The 15,593-nt window shown below is 34.7% G+C and overlaps 2 protein-coding genes across 2 annotated transcripts in view; both read left to right on the plus strand.

Moving 5' to 3' along the window:
* Positions 1-8,228, plus strand: part of LOC107657288 (macrophage-capping protein-like) — a 17,014-nt gene extending 8,786 nt beyond the window's left edge. The window contains exons 4-10 of the mRNA XM_016445325.1: positions 3,351-3,505; positions 3,822-3,983; positions 4,506-4,655; positions 5,137-5,223; positions 5,414-5,546; positions 7,284-7,375; positions 7,695-8,228. Of these exons, the coding sequence (XP_016300811.1) occupies positions 3,351-3,505; positions 3,822-3,983; positions 4,506-4,655; positions 5,137-5,223; positions 5,414-5,546; positions 7,284-7,375; positions 7,695-7,760 (845 nt within the window). The 3' untranslated portion in view covers positions 7,761-8,228. The remainder of the gene's footprint in view (positions 1-3,350; positions 3,506-3,821; positions 3,984-4,505; positions 4,656-5,136; positions 5,224-5,413; positions 5,547-7,283; positions 7,376-7,694) is intronic.
* Positions 8,229-11,429: 3,201 nt separating this feature from the next.
* Positions 11,430-15,593, plus strand: part of LOC107657266 (E3 ubiquitin-protein ligase TRIM39-like) — a 9,761-nt gene continuing 5,597 nt past the window's right edge. Inside the window, exons 1-6 of the mRNA XM_016445298.1 lie at positions 11,430-11,481; positions 11,596-11,723; positions 11,801-11,899; positions 13,977-14,108; positions 14,218-14,352; positions 14,597-14,725. Coding sequence (XP_016300784.1) covers positions 11,469-11,481; positions 11,596-11,723; positions 11,801-11,899; positions 13,977-14,108; positions 14,218-14,352; positions 14,597-14,725 — 636 coding nt within the window. The 5' untranslated portion in view covers positions 11,430-11,468. The remainder of the gene's footprint in view (positions 11,482-11,595; positions 11,724-11,800; positions 11,900-13,976; positions 14,109-14,217; positions 14,353-14,596; positions 14,726-15,593) is intronic.

Genomic DNA, 15,593 nt, shown 5'->3' on the forward strand with positions numbered 1-15,593 from the left:
GATATCGTCCTCTTTTGGAAGACCAAACAAAGTAATTTCGCTTTAACAACGAAACACACAACATCTTCACGACATGGCGGCGGCAACAACAATACTACAGTGAGAATAAAAGTTACGCCTTCTTTCTTTGCGTGAACATTTGGGCGGCGTTATGCAAATCTTCCCACATCGTGACGTAGACATGTGGGGGCGTGTTAGAACGAGCCGTTTTAGGTAGGTGTGGCTGACTCTTAACTTTTATAAAGAATATCTCTTTGGATTTGAGACTTTAGTCTTTGCAACTTTACAGATCTTCTTTATGCACCAAGAGCTTGTAACACTCCAAAGAGAAAGGAACAATTGAAATCACATCATATGACCCCTTTAACAATTTAACACAACCTTGCTTAATAAAAGTTTTAATTTCTTTCAAAAAAAGAAAGAATAAAAATGTACTGACCCCAAACTTTTCAACTGTAGTGTATATTGTTAGAAAAGATCTCTATTTTAAATAAATGCTCTGCTTTTTAACTTTTTATTCATCAAAGAATCCTGAAAAAAGTATCTCACAGGTTCCCAAAAAATATTAAGCAGCGGAATGACATGAGGATGATTAATGATGATATTAGAATTGACATTTTTATAGAAATAGCTATATTTATTATTCAGTGTTGGACATTTCAACAATACAAACAACAAGACTACAGAAACACTAATACCGGTGGTGTCATAATGGTGCTTAGCATTTTTAAATAATGTGAAATACACCACAAGTTAAAAGAAAGAAATGACCTATAAGAGTCAGGGTCAGTCAGAATCATTCTCATCATGTAGCGGGGCAAGAGAGAGACAATAGCCTGCTGAGTTAAATGATACGCTTGATCGGACAGTCTGAGTGAGCACAAAGAAAGATGGGATAGAATGGCTGATGCACATGAGAGAGGGATGAAGAGGGAAGAGTCCCAAGGGAAAAGGCATGGGAGGGTGTTTTCATAGCTCGTTAATGTTTCAGCAGGCCCGTGACAGGACTTCAGTTAGGTCTATTGTCTTATGGTGGATCCGGTGCTTTAGGTAACACTAAGCTGGTTGTCCCATGCATTCTTGTTAGCCATGCCTCATCCATAAACACCCCCATCTCTTCATTACTCAGAATACCTGGTCTCAGTTCCTAACCCCACCATATCATTCATTCATGAACCTTCTACACGTACCACCATGTTCTAAACATCTATAGACCTCTTGAAGTATGATAGTGTACATAGAGCCATGAGTTAATTTTTGGCTCTGCCACAAACCAGGGCTGCTTAATTAAAGAGATAGTTCACCCAAAAATGCACTCATCCTCAAGTTGTTCCAAACTTGTATGAGTTTCTTTCTTTTGTTAAACACAAACGAAAATATTCTGAAGAATGTTGGTTACCAAACAGTTGACGGTAGCCATTGACTTCCATCGGATATCAAAATAGAAAAACATTATTTTGCATCATAATAATATTTCACAATATTAAATTTTTTCCTGTATTTTTGATCAAATAAATTCAGCCTTGATGAGCATAAGAAACTCCTTTAAAAAACATTAGAAATTGTTCTGATCCCAAACTTTTGACTGGTAGTTTATATATATATATATATATATATATACACATATAGTTACTTTTGACAGACTTGGTCACTATGAACTATTGTTTTAAGGAAAAATTAACCAACAAACATTCTTAAATTCTCTTTTATGCCGATTTATCTTTATTTTGTTGCTTATAGAAAAATAGTCACTATGAAATGTTGTTTTATGGAAAAATGTGCTTGCTTTAGTTTTCAGAACATTTTTTACTACTCTCTTTTTTTTCAAGTAAATAAATCTTTTTTGTTACTTAAAAGACTTAAAACTGTTCAATAAAAGCATGATGTTTCAAAAGATAAAGTGTGAATGCATTTTCACAATTTAATAATTTTATAAAAAATAATTTTATTCAATTTTTTTAAAACATTGTTTGTATTTGTTTTTCATGTGAATTATACTTTAGATTCAATGAAATATGCTGTTGAAAAAGGTTTATTATTATTTTATATTTAATAAATTCAAGATGTTTCCAAATTTTACACAGCAGCTAAAACAAATGTGATAGAACTAGAATAATCAAGATTTTTTTTTTTAACCTTAAATAGATAGTTCACACAAAAATGAAAACTGTCATTTACTCACTTACTCACTCTCAAGTTTCTTCTGTTAAGCACAAAAGAAGACACTTTGAAGAATGTAGGTGTAATGTAACCAAACAGTTGACGGTAGCCATTGACTTCCATAGTATGGAAAAAAATACTATGGAAGTCAATGGCTACCGTCAACTGTTTGGTTACATTACACCTACATTCTTCAAAGTGTCTTCTTTTGTGCTTAACAGAAGAAACTTGAGAGTGAGTAAGTGAGTAAATGACAGTTTTCATTTTTGTGTGAACTATCTATTTAAGGTTAAAAAAAAAAATCTTGATTATTCTAGTTCTATCACATTTGTTTTAGCTGCTGTGTAAAATTTGGAAACATCTTGAATTTATTAAATATAAAATAATAATAAACCTTTTTCAACAGCATATTTCATTGAATCTAAAGTATAATTCACATGAAAAACAAATACAAACAATGTTTTAAAAAAATTGAATAAAATTATTTTTTATAAAATTATTAAATTGTGAAAATGCATTCACACTTTATCTTTTGAAACATCATGCTTTTATTGAACAGTTTTAAGTCTTTTAAAAGCCTACTTGAAATTATAATTCAACAGAAAAAATGTAAAAAGCTTAAAAATAATTATGTATGTGCATTCAAACGGATAATATGAAAAATGAGATCAAAATATCTTTGAAGTTGTAAGGCACTTCCATAACTTACTGAAAACTACTAAACATTTAGGAATGGGCAAAACCTCACCACTGTAAAGGAGAGGGTGGTGCTTGGTTTAACACAAGACTTTTCATTGAAAGCCAAAATCATAAAATTTGGTTAATCGACCAGTCCTACCACAAACTGCTTTTCATTTAGGTCAAACGGCTCAGCATCTGGTTTATCAGACCAAAAAACTGTTGCTCAAAGTCTATTGTGCAGATAGAGGAAGTGGTTGCGTTGGTGGCATCTCACAAAAGGCAGAACTGTGCGAAATTGTGCTAGTGTTAACATGCACAGCATTTCCAGGGGCAACCATGCTGGCAGAATGATTTAGCTGTTATGCCTAATTGCTTTCACTTATCTGTTTTCGCTGACTTTTATTGGCACGTAAAAGAGGATGTTTGTAAACTGAATTATGCGAATTCCATATTATGCTGAAAAGACTGAATATATATTCATATTCTCTCTTCTTCTTTCACCTTTTTAGGAGAGAAATCATCTCGTGATGAGCAGGTAGCTTGTGCCATGTTGGCTACACAGCTGGATAACTTCCTGGGTGGAGATCCGGTCCAGCACAGGCAAGTTCAAGGCTACGAGTCCCCAGAGTTCATGAACCTCTTCCCCCGAGGTGTCAGCTATAAGGTGAGGTGTGAGATAATGTGAACACACACAGCCACACAGGAAAAATGGTATAAAGCTGCCACTGGGGTGGTACCCTAAAGTAAAAAAAACTACATTTTTTACCTTATTTACCCTTAAAAGGTACATATTATTGTCTTAAATGTAAACTTAAAGTGTACCATTTAAAAGGGTACCGCCCCAATGACAGTTTCTGAGAGTGCACATGTATACAAACAGACTTAATATAAAAATAAACTGATCGTTACAGTTATATTGTATGCAGAATTAAATTAAAGAGCGCTTTTCTTTGCATAGTCACACTCTTTTGTTTCTGCAGGAGGGAGGTGTGGAGTCTGGCTTCAGAAAATCACAGTCCGGATCTGGACCCGTTCAGAGGTTATACCAAATCAAAGGGAAGCGTAACATAAGAGCCAAAGAAGTGGATTTGAGCTGGCAGAGCTTTAACAAAGGAGACTGCTTTATACTTGACCTGGGCGAGGTGTGTCTATTTAAAATTTTGGGGTCAGATATTTATTTTAAAGAAATTATTACTTTTATTCAGCAAGAATGCATTAAACTGATCAAAAGTGACAGTAAAGACATTTGTAATGCTATAAAATGTTTCTATTTTAAATACTGATCTTTTGAATTTTCTATTCATCAGTGTCCTATAAATGAGTACAGTGTTTTCAACACTGATGATGATAATTAGTTGATGATTATGTTTCTTGAGCCACCAAATCAACATATTAGAATGATTTCTGAAGGATCATGTGACACTGAAGACTGGAGTAATGGCTGCTGAAGGAAAAAAAATGCCGTTTTGCCTTTGCTAGAATAAATATTAAATCATAAAACAGTTATTTTAAATTGTAATAATTTACAGTCTTAATGTTTTTACTATATTTTGGATCAAATAAGAAAGTATTCGGATGCTGGAACCACACAAAAATGCTTTACATTGTACAACAACATGTCAAACCATGTAGCATTTATTTGAAATGAACATCTTATTCTGCAGACGATTGTGTCATGGATAGGATCTCAGGCAAACATCTTTGAGAAGCAGAAGGTGAGGGAGATCGCCACTCTGATCAGAGACACAGACAGACACGGCAAAGCCCAGATCACTAACATCAATGAGGGAGAAGAGACGCAGGAAATGCTACAGGTAACAACATGCCAAAACACTTATTGTTGAGCTCTGCCCTTCATTGATTCTTTAGCTTTACAGTTCTCTAGAATCCTAGTTCAATCCCTGGTTGATACTGTAAGTCTGACATCTCCTGTCACAGTTTCCTTGTCTAAAAATTCCCTCAGTACCTATAAGTAAACAACAAATGGTGCTAAAGTACTAAAATACATTTGGTAGACTAGCAAAAAAGTCACGTTTCTAACCTCTATCTCCATACTAAAATCCAAAATCCATACCATGGCCAGACAGTGATTCATCTTTTCTGAATCATTAAAATATTGGTGGCCGGAGACTGTAGAGTTTTTTAAATCTTAGCTTAAAAGTGTGCTATAAATATATAATGCTCATAAAGTCTGTTGAAATGAAGTAGAGGTTTAGACCCGGAAGCAATGTCATCAGAAAGTTAAGTTTTTTTTTGCACTCAAATAAAGTCTCTTTCTTCTGCTACAATAAAAAGATACTTGGTGCAATGCCAGAGCTGAAAGAAAGCACTCCAGAGGAGGACAGCCAAGCAGATGCATCCAATTCTGCCTCCCTCTACAAGGTACCACAACTAGCCATGTATATATTAATCTAAATTGTGGAGGATTACATGTGTATTTTGATGTTAGGTATCTCACCCATACCTATTATGCACATCCATTTATCTGATCCAAAATTCCTAAAAAGTATTACATACCTTGTCATTCCATTTCACGTGCATCCAATATGTAAAAATTGTCAATTCTTCATAGGTTTCAGATGCAACAGGGTCGATGAAGTTGACCAAGGTGTCAGAGAAAAGTCCATTTGCCAAGGACTTGTTGGTACGTGAGGACTGCTTTATCCTGGACAATGGGGCCAATGGAAAAATCTTTGTTTGGAAAGGTAAGACAAATTGTGTGTGTGTGTGTGTCATAATAACTTAGAATGCAGCTAAAATAGTTTAGTTTGGCCTGTATGTGTATCTTTTAAAGGGGTCATATGATGCGATTTCAATTTTTCCTTTCTCTTTGAAGTGTTACGTAAGTTGTATTTACAACACTGTTCCAGAACAGTTTAACCTAGGGTGACCATACGTGCCATTTTCCGATCGGTGTATGACATCAAAATACCATACAGACGGTTCCTAATGCTTTCAAAATGCTCTTGAGGTACTTTGATGTCATACACCGATCGGTCTGCACACGCAAACAAAGCCAAAACCTAGATATTTTAGGCAATATAGAGTATGTGGAAAATAATGTGTTTTTTGAACCTTAAACCGCATAAACACATTTCATTACACCAAATACACAAAATAATGTTATTTTTAGCAGCATCATATGACCCGTTTAATATATTAATACCTTTTATTCAGCAAGGATGCGTTCAATTGATTAAAAGTGACACAGTAAAGACTGCTCAATGCTGTGCATTGTTACAAAATAAATGCTGTTCTTTTGAACTTAATCAAAGAATCCCCCACAAATGTATCACAGTTAAAAAAACATAAATAAATAAAATAAAAAATAATACTACTAATAATGTTACAATGTTTCTTGAGCATCAAATCAGAATATTAGAATGATTTCTGAAGAATCATGTGACACTGAAGACTGAAGGAATGGCTGCTGAAAATGTAGCTTTGCAATCACAGAAATAAATTGCATTTTATAATATATTACAATAGAAAACAGGTATTTTAAATTGTAGTAATATTTCACAATATTACTGCATTTTTATCAACTAAATGCAGCTTTGGTGAGCATAAGAGCCTTCTTTCAAAAAAAAAAAAAACACTTTGGAATGTAGTGTACAATTTCATGGAAATATTTAACTGAAAATTAGGCTTGCTGTGATAGACGGTGTTGACGGTTATACCGGTGTTAAGCCGCAACATTGGTTACGTCACTTGCCCACCGCGTCACCGACCCCCACCGTCGTTTTGATTTTTTTATAGTAATAAAAATAATTTAGTTCAGTAAAAGAACAGACACTACAATTAAAAACTGAGCTGCTCAATGCAGCGTGCCGAACGACAGTCGCATCACAGATGAGATTTAATTTCTCCAGTGAGGAGAGTGAGTCGAGCTGACTGACAAGAAGAGAGAGGTGAGACAGATTGACATCAAGGTGTATGCCGTGCCTCCAAGCTTTCTTACTTGTTTTGCTAATAAACGTTGCTACTTTCTTATATATTTGGTTATATATTATACATGTTTGCTTATTTCCAGTTTTGTATACCTATTTAAACTTTATGTAAGTTATTTGTTATTTTATATTAGGCATAGCCTGCCCTATAGCATGGTGTATTTTTATTTGTTTTGTTAATAAAAGTTCTATGTTTTATATATACGCTAAAGTGAGTTTGACGTTGTATTTTGTTGTTGCATTCAAGCAATTGATGCTAAATTGCCCCTAATTCGAAAGTGAAAGTAAAATGCGCATGGCGCTTTTAAGCTATTTAAAAGCAAAGGAAAGCGAGGAAAAGAGGGAACGCCCCTGCCCCCGGCGGTGATACCGGTATTACTGGTGTTGTCACACGTCGATTACCCGGTGGGAAAATTTCCTCACCGTCACAACCCTACTGAAAATAAGTTGTTGCTAAAACATTGTAAAATATTTTTTTTCTTTCCTTGTCAGGAAGTGGAGCCAATGCAGAAGAGAAGAGGGCTGCTCTGAAAATGGCAGATGACTTCATTCAGCAAATGAATTACCCCAAGATGAAAACACAGGTCAGCTAATGTTGTTGTGTTTGGCTGCTCAAACAAACAGATTTTTTGTTTTGTTTGGTTATGCGAGTTATGTGCACATCAAATTCTTATTATAATGAGGGTGAGGGAGTTACAATTAGATTTACAATATCTATGTTCTAACATCATGCAGCAAGCAATCTTGCAGTGGTCTACAAAAGTACTCTGTGGTTTGCTATTCCATGTTCATTGTCTTTGTTCAGTCTTTTGAGGCATTATGCAAAAGAATTCAAAATCTTGACTTTATAACATGACCCCTCACCCATAAATCTGTAATCTATAAAAGATTTTTGTCTTACAGGTGGAGATTTTACCACAGGGCAGAGAGACCGTTATCTTCAAACAGTTCTTCCAAAACTGGAATTAAACCGCATCTCACTGCATGATGATCGGAGAATAAACTGCACTCAACCAGCTGTCAAAAGACTGTCATTTACTTCAAGCTGCTACATTATAAACAAATGTACAGTTTTATTAAATAAGATCAGCTTTTATTCATGGAGGGTTGCAGTAATAATGCATGTGAGTGAGAGAGGCTTTACTATTTGTCTGTTACCATATTTTTATGATTTTAAAAGGTGTTTATATTGATTAAAACAAATTTTGAAGAACTTGTAATTATTTCCCCCTAATTTTATTTAGAAATTAAAACTATGTTGCAACCTTGATAACCACAAAACCCATAGCACTTATACTTAAAAACAGAATAATGCTACTAACCATTTTTCAAGCCAACGCGCAATTTCACAAGACTGCTTTTTTCTTTATTTCTTCTTTTTTTTACTCATTTTGTGTATGTAATTGGAGCATGGCAATAAAAAGCATATGCAAAAACTGCAGCGAGTTCTGGGATTATTTTTCAGATCAGATGTGCAGTCCTGCTAATGCCCTGGAGTTCCCCTTTAGACAAATAAGATAACATGACACGGAAGTTACGGCAGTTAAGGGTCATGTGCAGTCTATCAGGGCATGTTACCATAGATTACATAAACTCATAAACTTACAGTTAATCAATTACAGGCCTCGCAAAATATGTCCTGTTGGTATTGTGTTTTCCAGTCAGCCTACCAAAATGCATCACCGCCCTGACGACTATCGTGAATAGTGATATAAAATTCCTTCCTTGATTCACAACTGTTCACTCGCTTCTAGAGGTAAACCGGATCGTAGTTGATCATTTGCACATGTTTTTAAGTCTTGCCAATTTAAACATTCAAGCGTTTTAAACCGTTCAGACGCATGAAGAGACGAAAGTGCAATTCGGATGCACACATTTTTATCACTGAGGTGCCATGTAAATTTATTTTTACAGATGTCCACATGCTAAAAATTTTTTTTTTTTTAAAGATTCATGAATTAAAAGATGGAAAATATCCATTACCATAATGTCATTTGAGGGTGTGAAAACACTGTTACTAGGATAAAGTTCATGCCATCAGCTGCTGTATCTTGAGCAGATAATCAGCATTTTCCCCAAAAAGGTCAAACATGTGATTTACACAACATGCCATTATCATTAGCCTACATTTTTTTGGCTGTGATTATATAGCCTAGATACTTGCTAGTGAACAAACAACATTGAGAAATTAATGAAATGCATGAACTTCTGGGTCATTCCTGGGATTCAGTAATGTTTCAGTCCCCCAGACTTTATACAGTCATGGTTCCCCAAAATGAAGTGTTAAAAGCATTTCAATATACTTTGATATGCCCCTTATAATGACTAAAAATAATTAGTTTCATTTTAATAATTTTAATGTTCCTGTGGCTCAGTGGTAGAGCATTGTGTTAGCAGCACAAAGGCCGTGGGTTCAATTCCCAGGGAACACACATACTGATAAAAAATTTATAGCCTGAATGCACTGTAAGTTGCTTTGGATAAAAGCATCTGCTAAATGCATTAATGAAATGTAATAATCTTTAGCATAAAATAATGTCTTATAAGCATTTTGTCACCTCCCTGAGGCACTTCACTTAGTTTGTACTTAGAAAATTATTAACTAAATGTGCACAGTGTCTATAATTTTTTGGCAATAATGTAAACATTTATTTGCGTTCTTTTCTTCTGAAAAATATTTTTCTAAAAAAATGCAAGATATTTGATAAAAAACAGACTTTAAAGTTATGTCCCTCAGTCTGAATTCAACCCTGTCTATTCTACGCCCATAATAGACTCCACCCATATTTGACATAATTGACCAGAAATGACATCATTCAGGTCTCTTTAATATCCTATATTAATATCATACTTCATTTATTAAAAAATTGAACAAAAAAATTGTCATGGTTTCAGTACATAAAAAAACATCTCATATCCCCAAAGACAAGTCATATTTTTGATGCATTATTTGATGTAATATGTCCACTTAAACTTTGACAAGCATCATACATCAGAAATTGCACCCACATTAGCAGCAGAAAGTCAATGTTGGCCATGCAGATATACTGACCCAGAAAGACGTGAACAATATGAGAGAGAAACAAAACTGAAAATGAAAATTTAAGGCAATATATCCCTTCAAATGTGTTACCGTCTTCAACCCCATCACACCATGTCAAATTAATATTTTTGGAAAAAAATAGGGAAGACAATTGAGTATGAAAGCATTTCTTGCTGATTACCATCTGACATCTAAATTATCATTATTATTATTATTATTTTTTATTTTTTTTTACAAAAATAAAGAGACCATAAACACGCAATTTCTCCATTTTTAACTTCAGTCCTATAAAAATTCGAAAATTATGATAAATTTGACATTTTTTTGTCATTAAATTTTTATTAGAGACACACAAGCAGTAGGTAGATGTTTGTTTTATAACAAGTTCTGTGTAAAATCCATTTTAAACCAATCCCATTTTGGGGCTGAGAATAAATGGTGTCTAAATCTGAAAAACTCTTAAAATAATATAAGGCCTTTAATGCTTGAGGTGGGAAAATATGTTTTTCTTTTTTAGAGGTTTGATATGTTCCTAATGATGTGGGGTATTTAGGAAATTAATCATATGTAGTTGAAAAAATGTATATTCCAAATTGAAATGTTATCGAATCCCAAGAATAACCCTTCTTTTATTGGCTTTTCGAAATGTAAGGTAAGAAAAAATAGATCAGTTTACTGGATCAAATGATCATACTTCTTCAATAATCATTTTCTAGTGAACTCTTTCACATGTGGACAGCATTCATTCTTTGATAGTTACATAACCTATTTACTGTCATATAACAATCCATGTTTTATATCTACTGGTTTATAAAATCATGCAGAGGAAGGATGCTTGCGCAAATGTGAGGTCTTTTGAGTAGTATGCAAAAGGTTATATAAAGGTTACTAAATATTAAAAACTGACGAACAACTCCACATACAGTCTTTTAGTGAGTGTTCAGTGAATCAGTAAATGCACATGTGGCATGATAGTTCATGCATGATATGCAGTGTGTGAGTATGTTCATTATCTTCCCTTTTGGCATCGTGCCATGTTGACTATACTCACTGAATCATTGCTGGGAAAGACCATATCTCATCACGTAGCTTTTCTGGCCTCCACCTCATACAATCATGACAGTAATAATTCAGGTCCAAAGTTCAGATTATGCAGACGATGAGCTAAAACGGGCTGAGAGAGCACCAACGTTCAGTTTCACCAGACACCCTCAGCGCTCACTTGCTTCCCCGACACTTCATCATGGGTAAGTTTCATTTGAGTCTCATGCATAGCTTTTATCATGATGCCAATTACAAGGTGCCATTACTAAGAAATTAATATTATTGTTAACTGCTTTGATAGAAGTATTATGATTATTATTACATTTATGAATTTGGCAAGCCCATGATGTCATCAACATGAATAATTATAATGATTATTGTTATTGTTATTATTATTATTTTGGCCTAGTGATTTTTTTGTTGTTGTAATTTTTTATAATATTTAAGTTAATATGTTATTTTATATTTACATTAATTTACATTAACAATATAAATACATCCCTCTAAAAAAGTTATAACTTAAAAAAAAAAAAATCTCTTGTATAGGTGAACAGGCAAACACTCTGAAGAGCATCCTGAAGGACAACAGTATGGCACTAAAAAGTATGTGCATGCTTGTGTTTCTGTTTAACTGTAACACATTACATTCATTTCAAAGTGGAAGCATAGTCAGATGAAACTAACGGAGTAAGAATCCTTTCTTTTCCTCTACCCCAGTGCCCCAGAAGCAGAGTAACTCTGTTGGGGTTGTGCGCTGGACACTATCAGAGAAAGATATCCAGGTCCACAGTTCTGCACCCACCAGCCCCTTCAAGAACAGTAGTGGGTTTTCTACCCGTTCACAGGTAATACTAACTCACGGATGGATGTTATGGTAGATCAATGTTCGGCCATGATCACAATATTTTGTGTTGGTTTCCAGCAAAGGCAACGTCAGCAAAGCCTGAATGATCTCCGGAGTTTGGATGAGTGCATCAGATTCATAAACCACTGGAAGCAACAGGTGGCACAAGTTTGCAAGGTAGGCCATGGATTATTTTAAATATATAATATATATTTTACCAGTAATACTGGTAAATCATCAAGCATCATATATATATATATATTTTTTACCTTTATAGAGGGCATTTTCCACTAATCTCATTAATACTTTCATTTCAAATTCTTACATTTGATCTATAAATTCAATTATAAAAATGTGATTATCTATACATTATCAAATTAAATCACTTACACTGAAAAATACAGCTGCATTAAATAATATTATGAGATTCTTTTAAATATTTTTGAATATACAAACAAGAAATGATGGTGGAAATGATACTTTTCAACGAAATTAAAACGCCAGTAGGTGCCAGTAGTGAGCATTTAATGAGTGAGTCATTGAGTCGTTCATTCAAACGATTCGTTCCAACGGCATATTTACAAGATTGAGTCGTTCATTCAAACGATTCGTTCAAACGGCAGATTCATCAGATGTTTATGCGTGGGCTAATGAAACTTTTAGTCAACCGATTCGTTCAAAACACAGAATCAATCAGCAATGAATCGGTTGTTTGCTGTGAGATGCGGTGTGTTTCCGCCTAAAATGTAAGTGACCTAATATTATTGTATTTGCTTATTGAACTGTTTATAGAACTATTAAACAGTCGTAATATATATATATATATATAAGCAATATCACACAAGTAGACGTGAGATATGGCTGTATATCAGCACGGCTGTGACTCGGCCATAGGCACGAGGCTGCAGGGCAGGCTGAGTGCTGTGGGTAATCACAGCGTGTCGATTTAACGTTACAGCCATATCTCACGTCTACTTGTGTGATATTGCTTATATCTTGTTGACGGGATCATGAGCGCTGAACGGGCTGCTGACGTCCTGGAGCTCACAACTCCGAAAACGTCCAAGCTAATTTTCAAATAGACGTTATCTTCATTAACAAACCTCATATTTAAGTACAAACAAGTAGATTCTCGCATAAAATGCTCTTAAAACTACACAAAAACAGTATTATTTTTTAAAATTATAGTGGGTTTGGGCATCCGCACACACACCTATATTTAGACAGATGTGTTTAACAGCCTAAGTTATAATTTCTTGGCAAACTCCTCTTTGCGTGCAAACTCAACGGCAATCAGTGACTTTTTTTTATTATCCTTGCTTTTATATGATAAGCGTTGCCATGAGAGAAATGTATGAGGCTTGATGATTAGTTTATGTTTGCCATGGTAACTGATTACAACCTATATCAATAACCTAGCAATACTGTATGTGAAATTCTGGGCCTTGTCACGCTATGTATGTGATGAACAGTGTTCATATCATATATCAGTTATTTATTTTGGCTTTATATAACAATATAAAAGAAAGTTATTTAATATTGTCTGTAATATGCTTATTATACGTTTCCCTTTGACATTAAGAACCAAAATTGCATCAGGAGACGGCAAAGGAAGAATGATTTTAGGGATACAGCAATTTTAAACCGATACTGATACGCCAATATTTATAGTCATGTTATGGTCAATAACTGATAAACAGACAATATAAAACAATATCTTTACTATTGTTTAAATAAACAAACAATAAATCACAATAAGAACTAAAATCATTTTAAATGCTACAAGAAAAAATATTGTCTCATCACATTATAATGTACAATATGAAAAATGGATATTCATTTTAAATTTAGCTAAAAATGTAATTTGACAGTGTAATTAAATTATCAGTGTTTTTAAAGATTTAAGAAATAGTTCACCCAAAAATGAAAATTCTGTCATTACTCACCCTCATGTCGTTCCAAACCCATAAGACCTTCATTCATCTTGAACCACTGATTTCACATGGACTATTTTAATGATGTCCTTACTACCTTTTTGGGCCTTGGACGTGGTAGCTCCGTTGCTGTCTATGCAGGGTCAGAAAGCTCTCCCGATTTTTTTTCAAAATGTTAATTTTTGTGTGAAGTCAGCATATAAATAGGGGAAGTGAGCATGCACAATTAAATATCCAAAATCAACTGATAATAAATTAAACAAACATCTATATGCTTCCTATATATCATGCATCCATTAATTTGTGTCTGTGATTCACAGAATGAGGATGATCCCGGTGAAGGGTGCAGCAGTCAGGCAGAGAGGCAGAAAGACCCCAGAACTGAGCGCAGTCTTGAAGAGTGTCGCAAGCTTATTCTGCAGTGGGCCAGTGAACTTCAAAGTGCAGACAAGGTGAAACTGACTACTACAAAAAAAGACAAACATCTCAATCATACTGTTCTGTTCATCATATACGATGGCTTGCTCAAACGAAGCTTTCTTTGTTCCTGTGTGACCCCAGCTCTCTAAAAAGCATCCATGGATGAAGGAGAGGATTGATGAAGAGGAGGAAGAGGACACAAAGGAGGATAAAGATCAGGGTGAGGTGGTGCAGAAGATCACGAAGTGGGCCAAAGAGATACAGAGTGTGTCAGAGGTGGGGCAGCAAGCATATCTGTATTATCTAGAACACAGGTCTCTTATCCGTTGTCACAAACACATTAAGTTGTTCTAAGTCCAGTCATGGTTTTCTGCTTTCTTGGAAATAGTTTATCTTTCAAAGTCTCCACTTGTAAAAGAGCACTTTAATATACAGTACATGTACATTTAACTAGCCTATAGATAAGATAATCAGAAGTGATGAAAAGTATGTAATATTTGTTCTTTCTGTCGAAATGCAGAGCTTTGGAATGCTGGGAGATGAACTGGCACGGCTGTTGCGTCTCCTGGGACTGAAGAAGAAGAAGCTGGTTTCCCTCATGCCACTGCTGGAGTTCATCACTTGGAGTTTGCTGAAAGAAGACAGCAAGGTGGGATGGCTAGGAATGTACTTCTTTCACCGTAGTGTAAATGTTTTGGAAAGTGGTGCCATTTAATGAGAAATGGCGATTATATAAAACTAAATAAAGAAAATTAATATTAAAATAAAAAAAATTAAAAATCACACATAGAATTACTATAGGCAACAGCAATAATCAAAAGATGAACATTTATTATTAAGCAAGAACACCCATGGACAAAATACAAGACAAATTTAATTTATTTGGGTGAATACAGCATAGTTTACAATATTACATGCATTTAAACTCGTTTAACAAGCATTTTAGAAATAATAAAAAAAACATTTTAATTTAAGTGTAGCTAAATTTAAGTGTATTCAACCGTTCTCTGTGATCGCTTTTTACCGAAATAGTGCTAATTCTCGTGCCGGTGGATCGCCGAAATCTGAGCCGGTGAAGGGCTGCTGTTCACGGGGGAACTGCGAACTTTAGACTGCGGCCTCGCGTTTCACTCGTAGCTGAAAGATGCCGCGACTGACTACAAAACCTGCCCAAAAACAAACAGTACTGAAATTAGAGAACATATTTTAACATAAAATTTAATTACACTCAGTATTAGAACGAATAAAATCCATTTATGTTATGCAAGGCAAAGGAGTTTCCAGCGCGAAACGACCGCGGCTGACGCAGCTGACTGACACCTCGTCCTTATGTTGCGTTGCGTAAAATAATATAATTTACACCACATTAAAGACTTTATAAATGAAATAAAATGTATACAAACCTTTATTTCCCAGAAAGAGTGCACCAAATCTGTGGCAGCGCTGAGAATTGCTCTCTCCTGTGGACTTAAAAAGCCTGTGCTCTCAGCAGCTCCGTTGTTGATTAGTTTCAGCGG

Source organism: Sinocyclocheilus anshuiensis, unplaced genomic scaffold (genome assembly GCF_001515605.1).
Source record: "Sinocyclocheilus anshuiensis isolate Anshui unplaced genomic scaffold, SAMN03320099.WGS_v1.1 scaffold159, whole genome shotgun sequence".
Taxonomy (NCBI): Eukaryota; Metazoa; Chordata; class Actinopteri; order Cypriniformes; family Cyprinidae; genus Sinocyclocheilus; species Sinocyclocheilus anshuiensis.